The 16,057-nt window shown below is 32.5% G+C and overlaps 2 protein-coding genes across 2 annotated transcripts; both read right to left on the bottom strand.

Moving 5' to 3' along the window:
- Positions 1-289: 289 nt before the first annotated feature.
- LOC149555508 (uncharacterized) lies at positions 290-1,489 on the bottom strand. The gene has a single exon (XM_089833653.1). The coding sequence runs from the start codon at positions 1,251-1,253 to the stop codon at positions 399-401; it is 855 nt and encodes a 284-aa protein (XP_089689779.1). The 5' UTR covers positions 1,254-1,489; the 3' UTR covers positions 290-398.
- Positions 1,490-12,942: 11,453 nt separating this feature from the next.
- Positions 12,943-13,677, bottom strand: LOC149555507 (uncharacterized). Its single transcript, XM_089829419.1, has one exon. It carries the CDS (start codon positions 13,675-13,677, stop codon positions 12,943-12,945), a length of 735 nt encoding a protein of 244 aa, XP_089685545.1.
- Positions 13,678-16,057: the final 2,380 nt, after the last annotated feature.

Genomic DNA, 16,057 nt, shown 5'->3' with positions numbered 1-16,057 from the left:
ATACCTTTAGAAAAAATTGATGGAAAACAATGCCGAATAAATGTGAAAAAAATAATATGCGAGTATAATTAAGATTCATATAACAATAAAAAGCGCCATAATTATTCTAGAAGAATTGTCTATTGATTCTTTGAGTAAATAAGAAAACTAAAAGATCCTCAATTCTTCCTTACATTATCAAATAAAAATGTCAAAGAGAAACATGCTTCAAGTTGGATTTTTTCAGAGACGGCCAAAAAAAATGAGATAAATATGTCAGCTCTAGAAGGACAAGATGATACCCAGATGGTACGAAACAAGCTGTTCACTACGAATGATCTTATTATGTACACAAGCCAGAATTTACAAGGACACCCAAACACAATTCTATTTACAGCACGCTACGAGAATGTCAAATTTCATAAGCTACAATCCCACAAACCGCTGTTATCAAAACTCTCCCAACTACACAATGAACTTTGGCTTTGCAAATCCTTGTTCCCCAATGGAGGACATGGATACACACCCAAAAACTCTTCAACCCTATACAAACTCATTACCCAATCATCATCCTCTACACAAAACACATTATTCTCTTCCTCATGGTACTCCTTAAAATCCATTACATGGGCTGAATCAGAAAGAAAACCGGAGCTTTTTTCCTCATTTCCTACCCAATTGAAAAAATCAAGGTCTGAATCAGAAACGAGGCTGCAATCAGAAGCAGAGGAGGAACAGGGGGTCTCAGCATAAGTTGTTGTACTTGGTATCTCAGGTTTCAGCTCAAGCAATGCCTCCAAATATTCAAGATATTCCTGTGTTGATGCATCCATAGCCTTTGGGGCTGCTGCTTTAACTTCTACTAAACCCTCCTCCAAATTTAGATGATTGTCTAAATTTGACAGCTGCTTTGTTTTGGGAAAATTGAGCTTGGCTTTGGCTCCTTTGATTTTAACGGCCTCTCGATCATAAGCTCTGGCAGCATCCTCCGCAGTGGGGAAAGTGCCAAGCCAAACCCTCACTCCCTTTATTGGGTCTCTAATTTCAGCTGCCCATTTTCCCCATGGACGTTGCCTTATGCCCCTATACTCGTTTTGCTTACAGCATTTCCTCTTCTTGTTCACCTTCCTGGGAGCATCTAATTCATCACAAACCCTTCCATTCGAAGATGAAATGGAATCTGAACCGACCCATAAACCCTCGCAATTGGGTCTTCTTCTGCGAGTAGAAGAAGAGAGGGACTTGAACTGAGAGATGATATCTCCTCCACACATTTTAGCAGACCAGATGAAAATGGTTTGAATTCCCAGGAACCAGGAATTTATAGCCAGATCAGTGACGTGTATTTACAAGCTGCATCCTTGTGAGGAACAGCCTGCCGAGTTTAATAATTTTTAATCACACACAGAATCGAAATACAGCTATAACCAGTGGGTTATGAGAGTAGCCTGTCTTCATATAAATTATTTCTATTTGCAAGTGTGACTGAGAAACGATTGGTTGAATGAAAAAAATTATGATACAGAAAAGATTTGTAATGAAAAATTCGCCCACCTTGCAATCGGCCTGTTCCGTGACATTATGATGTCACCCTTCAAGGGGTCCAACTTGCCAACTTTTTTGAAATGTACGTTACTGCCTTGTTTGTTGGCTCCCTGGCTAAAAAGCAGATAAATTGCACCCGAGTTGATCATTGTTCAATTTATTGATTAATTTAAAAGTTACATAATTATTGGTGATTTTTAAATTAATTAATAAATTACAATAAAAGTGAAATTGGCTACATAGGCACCTCCTCTCTCTTAGACACATCTAGGTTTTCCCATGCATTTATCAATGTCATTTGCAATCAAATTCAAATATTTTAGGTCAAAAAGTAGCATGTCCAAGTGTTATAATAGTCATGTGCTAAATTTTACAAATTGAAAGGTTACTTGAAAATTCGTTGAATTAATAGTCATTCCCTTTTATAGAAAAATGTTAGCAATTAAATCAACTGTACAAATTTATTTGTATCAAAAGTGCATCATTAATGGGGCATTTGAGCAAAAGTTACATAAATATTGAAATGTTTACAAAAAATATATTGGGTCAATTGTGCAAACTTATTGGTTGACTAAGAAAATGAGTAATAGAGTAAAAGGGGCAAGAAATGGCATCTTTCCTGTTAGGAATAAGGTGTCTCAACCTTGGATAAACCTATTCTTATTATTTGTTTTGTAAATGTAGCTTTTGCAAATAATGTAATAAAGTGTGAGTCTACATGTCTAGTTGGCATGTTGATGTGTCACTCCACTTGTATGTGTCAACATCTTGAATTGTGTAAGTAGATCATGGCTAAAATGGTTATGACGAATTCCTATGACGTGTAAGAGCTATCTCTAGAAGATTCAATGATGGGTGAAGACGTGAAGACATGTGGCAATTGATCATTGATTACTGTACACTCGAGTCTCCAACTCATGTGCGAAATTTTTTTGGGTTCCTATTTTTTCGAAGAATGGTATATCCCTAGTACAGTTGCTCTTTGGAAGTTGCCCTAAAAGGAAAAGCACATGATATAAGCATGTTTAGGGTTGCAGGTTGGAGAGTGAGAAAGTGTATTGTTGGTATGGTATGTTGCTACTGGATTGGTCTTTTGTGTCATTGTTCTCCTAAAAGAACTTGCATTGCAAGTGTGTTGTAACCTTATGTGTTGAAGATAATACATTGTGTAGGTTTTGGAGGAGTGGAGTTGTTTCACGAAAAGGTTTTTCTCCACTGGCATATCTTGGTGTTTATGTGTTTTCTTTCCATATCTTTTTTTTGTATCTATGGTTGACTGCAATATTATTGTTTACATAATATCGGATTTGAAATTGTAAGAATTTAATAGGAATTTGCACGATACTTTCCTTAAGGGATTAGTGTAGGAAGTTGTTTTTGCCCCTGAGTTTCCTTACATTTGCTATCCTTCAATGCTAGGAGTATTGTTACAATCTAGAAGTTTTTTTAAACAAGTAAGTTGCATATGGAGACAACAACAAAAAAAAAAAAACCTTCAAAATTTGATATATAGTTTAGGCTATTTGGATTCACAAAGTTAGCTAGTGTAATGCCCCGCCAAGGGATCCAAAGAATTAATCTAAATTTCACTAAGTTTTCCAAACAATTTTTTTTTTTTAAACATGAAAGATACACCATTCACAACTTATGCACAGTAACGGAAGCATTAGCAACAATTCAATAAAAGTAAACATAACATAACATAATAGATTACTTTCTTTAAAGATCGTTTAACGTTGAATCACATCTAATCATAACTATCCATCTAACATCACATCCTAACATTCATAAATTACATTTTAGATTGTTTAATCATCCACTATACATGTCACAAGGTATGAAAGGCATAAAAGAATATACATCTATGAAAATAAAGTACATCATCATACTAACTCTATTCCATGATGCAATTAAAGTAAATGAAACCACATGTCATACATGATACATCATCATAAAAGATATAAACATGCATCATAAAAGATAACCATACATTACAAACATAAATAACTAAGTGCATGGTTCCTCCCAACCGTAAATAGCATCATTAGACCATCATGGATCCTAGCCATCCCTCCATGCGTAACATTCCAAAGCACCGAAGAGATCATCGGTATTAACATAGTAGGAATGTCACTCCTAAAAACATCCTACTAACATGCAAAGTAAAGCATAATATATCATCAACTAACATATGCAAATCATCAATGTAAGGAACATACCAGTAAATACATCCATCATAGGGTATATCATCTATCATAATGCTCCAAGAACAGAATGAAGATAAATACCAACCAAGAAAGCTCCAGCCACGGTGTCTCGGACAGATCTCAAATGATAAGAGTGGAAAAAACACTACCACCCGACCATGTGGAACCTAAGTGGTCCACTCCCACCATGCTGAAGAGATAATCTCAAGTCCCAAAAAAACTATCCAAAACACATAGCACAAATCTCTATAATTCCAGGAATCCTAAAAGTATACTAACTCAAAGGTTCCATCACACAAAATCGACATCTAATTCCCAAAGGCACACAATGACATGTAGGAAACCTACTATGCAAGCGAGAAAGTGTCATCGAATTTATCATGTACAAGTTATCCTGGCAATTAGCTAAACTCCACGGGTCCATACTGATCTCATGTGGCCACTAGTATCCTCTCATACTGACGAGGCATATTATGGAATGCACGGTCGCAACCATGCATTCTCTCTACTCCCATCCTAGTCTGTACAAGCACTCAAGGCATGGGCAAGAACCAAAAGAATTATTATTTTTAGGTTCATTTAATCCCCATTTAGTGTGTAAATGTTATCACTTCTTAACCAAACTTACAATGAGTTACCTTGACAGCCACTTAGGGCCCCGACCCCCATTGCAAGCCACTTCCCAACACTACAAGTAGATAACCTACCCTAAGCTCATGGAATCATAAAATCACCCCAATCCTATACAAGCGACTGAAAAGAAAATCCAAAAGATAATCCATAAAAAGAATCATCAAATATCCATGATAAAAGCATCAAATATCCACAATAAGAATCATCAAATCTCCATGAGCATCTGGAAAGCATCCATAGAAAATCATGATCACAACAGTTCTCTATTGGCAACTGAAGGCATCACTAATAATCATAAGTATCCATTGGTTCTCAATAACCAAAATATATCTCAAAATAAATCACCATATCCATTGGTTCTTCAACAAGCAACCAAGAATATCTCAAAATCATACTAATCAAAGACTCCAAAATGGTTGAGTCAAACATGTCACAACATGACATCATCAAGAATTAAATCAACATTTTAGTCCCATCATGGCAACTAAAAAATAATCCAAGGATAACTGATCGATGACTAAAAAATGATTAGCTCAAGTGTCTCATACACATACATCTCAGCTTCACAAATGAAGACTGATGAACAATAACAATCAGTAAATACAAACATTTTACAGAGCATACGATCACATTACCATGGTTGGGTTTATAAAGATCGAGACCAAATAAGATCAACATGCTACCACATCTCACAACCCCCAAGCCTCTAGTAACAACCTAAGACTGGTCAACACTAGTCAACCCAAAACCCAAAACTAGAAGCATAGAGAAAACACAATGCAAACACATGTTTTGGTTTACTAAAATCACATAGTTGAATCAAATATAGGGGTTTCAGTTTCTATTTTCAAGTATACTTCAAGTGTATAGGATTTATCATTTGTCGTACACGTCAACCCATTTGTTCCCCGATAGCATTATCTTTAAAATAATATTCTAAGAATCACTTAAGGGTAAATACTTTACTCATTAAACTAATCATCATTGACCTTAAATTAAATCATTCACTTTATTTTCTAAGATCCATATTACTAATTGAATAACTTTTCCTTAATATTACTTTTACTTTTCAACATAATCAAGGATCGTTACTCGTTATATTATAAGAGAGCCAATTACTAGTCTTCGAATAAAAAGATTATAACTTTATTAAAATGATCAATTAAATGAATCAATTCTCATAGGTGCACAATCCATGACCTTTCAACATTCTAATAGTTCTCAATTAGAAACTTAATTAAGTATTACTAAAGTTTGAGTCTTTTAATTTAATCGTTATCATCGTTGACAACTATATAATATCTAAGGTCATAATTCAAGTCATAAGACTTAACAACTTCGATGTAAATACTTAACAACTTTGTTAGAGGATTCGATATTAGCATATCAATTAAAAACTTTATTACATAACGTAATTATTAATTAAATTTAACTAACTCTAATTAATTAGTTTAATTAATAATTACATAACCATATCAACAACCCAATAAATATCAGTTGACTAATAACTAACAATAGTTTGTACGTTAAAAGTCAACCATAATCCAGTACACAAATATTTGTATTAATAGTTCAATAATAATGACTTGTTAATATTTAATAACTAGCTATATTGAAAATCTTATTAATAAATCTATAATGACCACATTCGTCATTTCTTTCAATGAATACTAATATTTCCTTGATAAAATAATTAAAAACTCTATTATCAATTAAATCTAATTAATTCTACAATTAAAATAACTAGTAGCTATGTCAATAACTACATGATTATCAGCTGATAATAGTTTCGTTCATTAAGAGTCAACTATGTATCATTCCATCAATGTTTAATTTATTACTTTACTAATAAAAAATGATAATAAATCCCTAATATTAATATCTCAACTAAATACCTCCTATGTTGGTTGATAAATAGATTAATTATACTTCTTCTACTATTAACTAATCTTAACTAAATTAGATTAGTTAATAAATGATATAAAACTAATGCATAAAAATAAGATTCTACTAAGGGAAGATTGCAATAATATCTTTAATTCATTCCATGCTTTGATATATTATTTTTGTGAAGTTTAAGCATAAAGAACTCTTGGTTATGGGAAATGGAGAAATATTTGTCCTTGAATAAAACAGTCTTAGTACGAGGGCCATATCTCCGTAATGAACCGTTGGATCAGGCTGAAATTGAATTATGTTGGAGAGAGCCAAGTTGTGCCAATTCTGACCGTAGCGATCAAATAAATTCGATTACGATAAAAAGTTATGAATGACTGAGTTCGGGTCTATCCAAGCAGCAGCGACAGGGCAGTTTGTGATGAATTAAGAATTTCTTCTAAAAGGGTAATTGTTCTCTAAATTTACCCATTCATCCATCTAATAGGTTTGTTCGTATGCATCTGAAAATATAATTTGATAGAAAGATTACATCTAACCATTCAAATTTTCAACTTAAAATTTCTATTTTAATTTCAAATCTTGTCTATCTAATTTCACAATATAAATTCGAACCCAAACCCGATTTAGATCTAATTTCTTTCTTAAATTGAAGCTAGAGTTTTCTAATTGTTTTCTTTGTAACCAAATAAATACATATCTAGATTCCAACTTCAAATTGCAGATTCAATCACAGAGAGTATTCAGACACATATAACAGACACGATGAAGACAGGAAGAGAAAAAGTGCAAATAGAATATGTGATTATCAAGAGTGCACCTTGACACTAATGCTAATTTGCCATGTCTCAGAAGTCCATAGAAAATCTCTTCTTTCTCCATTAGTCGCAATTCCTCCAAGATCCAAGCCAACCGAATCCTCCAAGTGACTAGAAGTGCTAAAAGAAGCATAGATGCATGTAGAAACATATGAGCATGGAGAAACATATGAGCATGTAGAAGCATATGAGCTTCTCAAATGCATGTAAGCTTGAAGCTTGAAGCTTCCATTTAAGCTTGTCCAAACACACTAGGAGAGCCTCTATTTAAAGGCCTCTAAGATGCATCTAGAGTGTCTCTAGAAATAGCTAGAAGATAAGCATGACAACTAAACATGAGTCTTCTCCAACCTTCTAGATGAGTCATAAGGTTGTAGACACCATGTGCTCAAAATAATATGCTAACTCCTAAGTGTAGACAACTTGTGCATATTTAGAGTGCAAACCTCTGTGTTGTCTACATGACAACTCTCGAGAATTTGCCAACTCCTATGTGAACAAATATTAAAATAATGCACAATCAATTAATATAATATTTACTTTATTTATTTTTAATTTAATTAATTTATTTATTAAATCTCATGCACTAACTTTAATAATTCCACTTGTTCTTATCTTAATATATTTATATTTTAATAATGTGCACACATCATGCAACCTTTAATCTTTTAATAATTTTAATATATTTTCCACTTTTAAATTTCATTTTCAAAACTTAATTGCTAAAATATTTATTAGCTTTAATAATAATATTATTTAGTCATTTATTTAAAAATGAACTCCAATATATATTATTATTAAAATAAATATTGTCACATTCCAAATTTAAACTTATAACTTTTATTTTCAAATTTAATTATTTTATTTAATTAATTTCTCAATTAATTAAATAAAATAAATATTAAAATATCATATTAATTTTTCATTAAATTAAACCATTAATTAAATCTTTTAATTAGGCTTAATTAATAGAAAATACTCCAAAGACTCACAAGGTAAAAATATGAAAATCCATCATAGCCAAAATACATACAAAATCAAACCAAGGGTTTATATCAAAAATTACGTTATCCAATGTATTCGGAGGGTACTCAACTCAGATACTTGTCCTAATTTTCAATTAGGACAAATGGCTTAAAGGGTTGGGATTTGGACTTGAGAACTATCTCCCCTCTCTTATCATTGAGATAATGTGATAGGGTACGCTCATCCTGACAATTCAGGGAAGTCGATACTCGGTACTTGTAACCTACATAAAAACCATGCATGTACAAGCACAATATATACTAAACCAAACAGGCAATGGCAGGAAGTGGTGCATCGTGTAGATCTCGACTAGCAGGTGACTACGACTCCCTTCCTTAACCACATCAGACACGCCAAACATAAGAACAAACACGCACACCATACACATGCAAGTATGGGGTAAGTATCCATAAGAAAACACATATGATAATAAATCATCTTACTAATCATCATTAATAACTGAAAGCAATGTAATGATCATCATGCATACATGAAATGTAAAGTACCAGATAATCTCATCATATATCAATTGAATCCATAGCACAATATCTGATAGTTTCCAAACAATGCTGCTAACCATCAACATGAAACTAGCTCCAAAAGAGTTCGACAATGTTAGCAAAAATATGACCTAGGGGCAGGCACTACAGCTAGAACAACTACTAATTGCTTCCCCTAGCGTTTTTATTATTATACATAATTTCTCACTTGGTATCAAATGCACATCCATGACACTAGTTATACCCACATCTACTTCAAATCTGTCTACCTCGTTCTTACATTAAAATACTAATTTGAACAATGCCTTAAAGTATTAACTTCATAACACCTTAAAAAATGCCTTTAATATGTTTACTCTAATGTATATAAATACTAAATAAGATAATTTTATGATGGAGACCACATCATACCACTTTGCAAATAACCACATTTTGTGTACTAACTAATTGAAAGATCTAATTCTATATTTTGTGTACTAATTGATTGAAAGATCTAATTCTCCATTTTATGTATTAATATTACAACTAGATGTTATAATTGCTTATTAACATCAATGACAATAATCAAAGACCAAATACCAAGGGTTCAACATACTTCCCCTTCGACATTGATGCCAATACCGATTTATGCATGTACCTGTATCACCTAGTATATCATACACTTATATAGAACACTTGTATAGAATCCATCAAATATTATGCACATGTATATAATCCATCAAAAAATCATATCAATATCATCAACCATGCTTTTTCTCCCCCTTTGACATCAATGACAAAGGAGATGTACTAAAGTTTTAATAAAAAGATCATAAATGCTCCCCTGAAACCTATCACACATTGATTAACTTATGTAAGATAAGATAAAAATAGAACCCCCAATCTTGTTCTTAACCCTTCAAACACTTTCTTTGACTTTTTTGTACATGGCATACTAGTTTTTTATGATAAATAATTGTTACCAAGTTATCAAAGTTCAAATTCTCAAGCCTTTTGTGCCATAAGAAACTTTCATTCACTTATCCCATAAGACAAACATCTTCATGATCATTAGTATTTGTGATATATTTTAAGGTATATACATTCCTTTTAGACCTTTTACACGATGCAACCGATTGTCTTGATTTAAATTTGATTCGATAACCATAACTATCGAACACAACTTCATATCCATTATCACAACCTTCAACATAATACACATCATGAATAGACATTTTGTCATTAAGCATTAAAGAACCCAAACCTTTAATTTGCCCTGTAGAATATCACCAAAACTCACACTGCCACCTTTTTTATTAATCAATTTGTCAAATTTTATCTTGTCACATATCATGTGTCTAGAACAACCACTATGAATTATCTAGAAGTCCTTTGTTTTAGAATGTAAATCCATTTGAATGAACATAGACTTATTAATCTTAGACCTCTACTTCTTTGTTACTTTATTAGCAAAGTCTTTGTCAACTTGTAGACTATTATATGATTGATCATTTTGAAATGAATTAGTTATGCAATTCCTCATAACATGATAAAAGAGATTGCATTAAAAGAATTAGTTATGCAATTCCTCATAACATGACAAAAGAGATTGCATTTGTAACACCCTAGACCATTCATTTAAGGGGAAAAAAAAAACCAAAATAAAAACATATTGACATATGTTTGCAATCACTTATTCTATATCCATATCGACGACACATGAAACAATACCCATTAATGAATGAAGTAAACCCGTTTGAAGATCTTTCACCCATGAGTGGAGAGCTTGATATAACCTACCTTTTATCATTAAAAATATGGTTATTTTACCTAATTTTGAAGTAGTAATATTATGATCTATGTCCTTTCTTTAAGATTTACATATCTCAAATAAAGATTTATCTTTCTTGTCACTAGAACATTGTCCAAGTTCAAAACCAACTCCAATTAGATAATCATTTTTCCTTTGATTTCTTAATATATAATCCAAAGTAGTATTCTATGTTTCTCTAACTTCCTTTTATATGATACTACTTCACCATTAGCTTTGTACATTCTTGATCTTTAGAACTTAACTCTTCCTTAGTGATAAAAAAAAATTCTCTTTTGTTACCCAACTTGTAACTTTAAATTTGTAACTTGTTGACTTAATTCCTTGATTTCATTTTCAAAATTCTCTTTTTCATTTATGAATTGATTTTCATGAACACTTAAATTCCTTTAGCTTTTTAAGTGCATAAATAAATTCACATTCCAAATCAACTTCAACAAGTTCAACACTATAATCACTATATGATTCTTGACAAGTAGTTTCTATAGCCATGAATAAAAAATCATTTTCATCATGTTCAGAGCAACTAGATTCAGTATCTAAACATATCAGCAATCGAACTCTTATTCTTCTTAAAGAACTTCTTTTTTATATTAAATTTCTTCTTACTTGATTACTCTTTCTCATCATCTACTTCATCATGATTATCATAAGTACATTTAGATGCAAAGTGTTATATTTTACCATAATTAAATAATTTAAAAGGAAGTTTACCTTTGCATTTATCTGATCCTTTCTTTATATTCCTTGGTGAATGTTCTTCAATAATTGAGGTTTTCTAATTGTTAAGAGACTTTCTTTGTTTTCTTTTCCATTTTGATTGTTGTTTACTTGGTTGTGGATTCCTGCTTGCCAAACTTTCCCATTTCATAAGTTACAAGTGCTCCATGAATATCTTCTATTGTATACTTGTTAATGTCTCTATTTTCCTCTATGGAACATATATTAGAATCAAATTTATTTGGAAGTGATCTCAACACTTCCTTTACAAAATCTATATCATCATTTTTTTTACTAATTCCTCTTATGCCATTTACAGTTTCGTCCATCTTAAGGAGATAATCTTATACCTTTTCATCACCATCCATCCTGAGGTCTTCAAATCTTGATTTCAAATGTTGCATCTTTGCTTCTTTAACTCTATCATTACCATGCTAGGTGTTTTTCAATTTGTCCCACACTTCTTTAGAAAATTGCAATGCATTACCTTAACAAAAACATCTTTAGAAAATTACGTTAAATATAGAAAATTTAGCTTTTATATCAACTTCACACTTCCTCTTTTCATCAAGATGTATAGGTAAAGCTTTAGGAACATTTTAACCATTAACAAATGAAGCCCATACATCAACATTAACTGACAATAAGTATGTTTGTATCATAACTTCCCAAAAAAACATACCTTTGAAGAATTATCCCGAGCCCTTGTAGATAAGTATTCTAATCAATCAAAATATACCCAAAGTTGTTAAACTTGATTTATAGGACCTTTCTCTTATCCGGTTGTATAGTCATTAACTTGAACTATGAAAGACAAACGGACATATCTTTAGAAAATGAACAATTGATTTCCATAATAACACAATATGTCAAAAGTTTTAACTATAGTGATCAGATATCCAATAGTATTGTGTTTTGATTGTAAACCTATAAAAAATGTCTTCACATGCCTTTGATTACCTTCTACAAAAATCAATCATTTATATATAATAAATTGAAAATGATTCAAGCAAAGTCATACCATGTTGTCTTGTTGACAACATGCAATACCTTTGATATATGGAGTATTTCTCACAAATCCTACAACATTATTTAGAACCATCTATTCAACATTTTGGAAAATGTATCCTCTACTTATAAACCAAGGAATTCAATATTTTTGAGACTTATACATACCCCAAACTATTCGTTAAAATTGTCATAACTGTGTATGACCGACATAAATGTTCTCTATCCATACACATGTTGTAAAGTTAAACGAATGATATCAAAGATTTGATTACACCTGTAGTCTTTATTTCTCATTTAATGATAAAAAACTACATTAATGACACTAAATACAAGTTGTAAAGTTAAATGAATGATTTCTTGAAAGAGACATCAATATAAATTTGTTGATAAAAAAGAACAGCTCAATAAAATGACTGAAGAAAATGAGAAGGAATGATAAATAAACATTAAAAAATATTTATTATACCCTCTAAAATGTATTAATGAAAAATATTAGATTTACAATATCACTACAATAATAATTTTAAAAAAAAGGAAAAGGGAAAAATAAAATACTTTGAAAGGATCTTTCCGAAGACAGCTAGAAGTGAGACAGAAAATGATAACATAATGTACACAAACGAGTTTTTACACACGACACCCAAACAGCATTCGATTATAGTATACTATTCCAAATGCAAATTTCACAAGCTACAATCCCACAGGCCATTGTCATCAACACTCTCCCAACTACACAATGAACTTTGGCTTTGCAAATACGCGTTCTCCAATGGATGACATGGATAAAATCCCATCAACTATGCAACCCTGCACGAATTCATTACCCATCCATAATCCTCGACAGTAAACACATTATTCTCTTCCTCTTGATATTCCTTGAAATTCATTATATGGGTTGATTCACAAAGTAAACCAGAGCTTTCACCCTCATTTCTGCCCCAATTGAAAAACTCTGGATCTGAATCAGAAATAAGGCCGTTATCAACATCAGAGGAGGAACAGGGGCTCTCACCAGAAGCTATTTTACATGGGATCTCAGGTTTCAGCTCCAGCACCTTCTCCAAATATTCAAGATACTCTTGTGTAGATGCATCCATAGCCTTTGAGGCTTCTACAACTTCCACTAAACCCTCCTCCAAATTTAGACCATTCTCTAAATTTGGCAGCTGCGCTGTTATGGGGAAATTAAGCTTGGCTTTGGATCCTTTGATCTTAAAAGCCTCTCGATCATAAGCCCTAGCGGCATCCTCAGCACTACTGAAAGTGCCAAGCCAAACCCTCATTCCCTTTATTGGGTCTCTAATTTCAGCAGCCCATTTCCCATAAGGGCGTTGCCTTATGCCTCTGTAGTCATGCTGTTTACTACATTTCCTCTTCTTATTTACCCTCACTGGAACACCCATTTCATCACAAACCCTTCCATTGGAATGTGAAATGGTGTCTGAACTGACACAGAAATCCTCAGAATTGGGTTTTCTTCTGCGAGAAGAAGAGAGGGGTTTAAACTGAGATATGATATCTCCTCCGCACATTTTAGCACGCCAGGTGAAAATGCTTTGAAATCCCAATATCAGGGAGGCAGGAATTTATAGCCAGAAGCCCAATGAATAGACTGAAAGGCTTATGATGTAGATCTGCAAGTTGGGTTCTTCTGAGAGGGAAAGCTTCATCCCAAATACATTGAAATAGGAAACATTCTGCTGAATAAAATAATTTTTAATCACATACAGAATTGGAAAACAAGTGTGGCAACCACTTTAGGTGATTGCCCCGCGTGTATAAATTTCATTGTCAGCGTTCCCACCATGAGAATGAGGAATGGAACAAAGTTTTAATATGTCCATGGCTGCGTGCCAAGCTTTTGTCCAGTGAGAAAATGTTGGAAACCCCAGAGTCTACCTGATTTCTTGACTCTTGGAAGCATTGAAAGGTCATATTATTAGATGTTGTGGGGTCTTCACGGATGGCAGTGCTTCAGAAAATGATTGCCCTCTTGTAATGTAGTTCAAGTGGATCAACTTGCCAGGACATTTGGAATGGACTTTAGTGCGTTTGTTTGGCGGGCTTGTTTAGGTGTTTCTTATACCAGATACATGTTCCCAAACTCCCAATCTTTGGTGGATTGTTCAAAGTCTAACATCAGCCGCCCATGTTTTCATTTTTTCTTCTTCATTTCATAATCACTGACTATTAAAGAAACGATAAGATAATAATAAATAAAAGTTTATAAATAAATTTGTTGTTTTATTAGTTAGAATTTTAGCTTAAATTAGAGGAATTGTACCTTTAGTAGTACTCTTAGTATATATTTGCAATTGTACATAAATTTTGAGGTCATTGGAGTGCATGATTTTTGGGAATCTAAAAGTAGGTATTGAAACCTTTAAATGACCAATTTTTTATCCTTGCATGCATAACAGATCTCACAACATGCATCGTTACTCCTAGAAGTCTGGACAACAAAAATCATCAACCTTTGATGTACCATTTAGGATTTGAGAGTGCACAAAGCTAGTTGATCTATTGACAAGTTTAAGCGGTTTTTTAATAAATGGTTCATAAGGCACAACTCTTGTTGAAGGTTTTCCAAATTGGGTTGCAAGAAAAGTGGGCTTAACTTTGGGGAAACTTTGTGGTTAGGCACGCTTGAGCTGGAATAATACGAGGATAGATGACCTCTTGGTAACTATGTGAGAATCGCCTAAACACAATGATTGTTAAGTGTTACATTTATTCTTATGGGAGATAGATTCTTGTAAAACACTACTCATGAAATGTGGGTCAATGTGTTTGACTCAAAAAATACATAGTTGATTCCTAATAGTAACATCACAAATGGAGTTTGATTTTCTTTCTAAATAATAATTTAAAACATTTATTTAAGAATGTTTTGCAATGCTTTATTTGTATATGGATGTTGTGGATGGTTGTTTCATTTGAATTCTAGTACCATTGTTCTCACCCATAGTTGAAAATATTTATAATAATGTTTTATAAATGGCAATAATAACATTTATTCATAAAAAAATGTGTTAGAATAATTACCTCAGTTTCCTAAAAGTCTTAGTGATCGTTCCTTGGAATAGTTCTTCAAGATAACATTTGGTTTGATCACTACTTCCATTGACTTATCTAATAAATTTGTTGCTTATTATCATCACAACATCAAATAGTGGAGGGTCCTTGCTAGTTGTCTCACATGTGAACTCCCTCACTCTTAATTTGTTTTGATATCCATTACTAATATCCATTCAGAACATTCCTTTCACATACAACTCAATTGTGCAAGTACCTTCCAAGACATACAAGTCTAAGGACCATTTGTTAAGAAAGATTTGATTAACAAGAGCATTATCAAATCATTTCAAGATTATACCAATCCTCTTAACAATGAAAAATCACACTATTGGAACCCAAAAAAGAATGTTGTTGGGGTGTGGTATCACTAATTCAAAAACTATTCAAATGATAGTAGTTGCCAAGTCACCTCTTGTACAAGCATATATTAATCCTCCTACAAAAACTTATTTCAATCAATTACCTCAACAACAAGTCAATCAACAACTACATGTATCTTGTAATTTTGAAGCATCAACCCATAATGCACAAACCAATTCAAAAAATTCCATCATAATATCTTCTACACCAACTCAATAGACACATCAAGATCATGCATGAAGACAATAAGTGCCTTGGGAGAACCCTTAGACATGATATTCAAATGAATACAATCCCATAACATGATTGTATATCCACAAAATAACCTATTGATGAGTTCAAACCAAACCCAATTGGTATAAATATAAAAAATATTGTGACTAACATTACATCAAAGGCCATACCACAAATAAGTTCATGAAACTCAAACATTTGGTGCAAGACCTCATTGATTGAGATAAGATTATTGTTGAT

Source organism: Cupressus sempervirens, chromosome 5 (genome assembly GCF_028749045.1).
Source record: "Cupressus sempervirens isolate cs-2001-9-10 chromosome 5, ASM2874904v1, whole genome shotgun sequence".
In the NCBI taxonomy this organism is placed as follows: domain Eukaryota; kingdom Viridiplantae; phylum Streptophyta; class Pinopsida; order Cupressales; family Cupressaceae; genus Cupressus; species Cupressus sempervirens.
The sequence above is the reverse complement of the archived record's forward strand: the minus strand, read 5'-3'. Positions and strand labels throughout refer to the sequence as shown.

Excerpts from the sequence above, each read along its gene's own strand:
- LOC149555508 (XM_089833653.1), bottom strand. The coding sequence starts at position 1,253 with ATGTGTGGAGGAGATATCATCTCTCAGTTCAAGTCCCTCTCTTCTTCT.
- LOC149555507 (XM_089829419.1), bottom strand. The coding sequence starts at position 13,677 with ATGTGCGGAGGAGATATCATATCTCAGTTTAAACCCCTCTCTTCTTCT.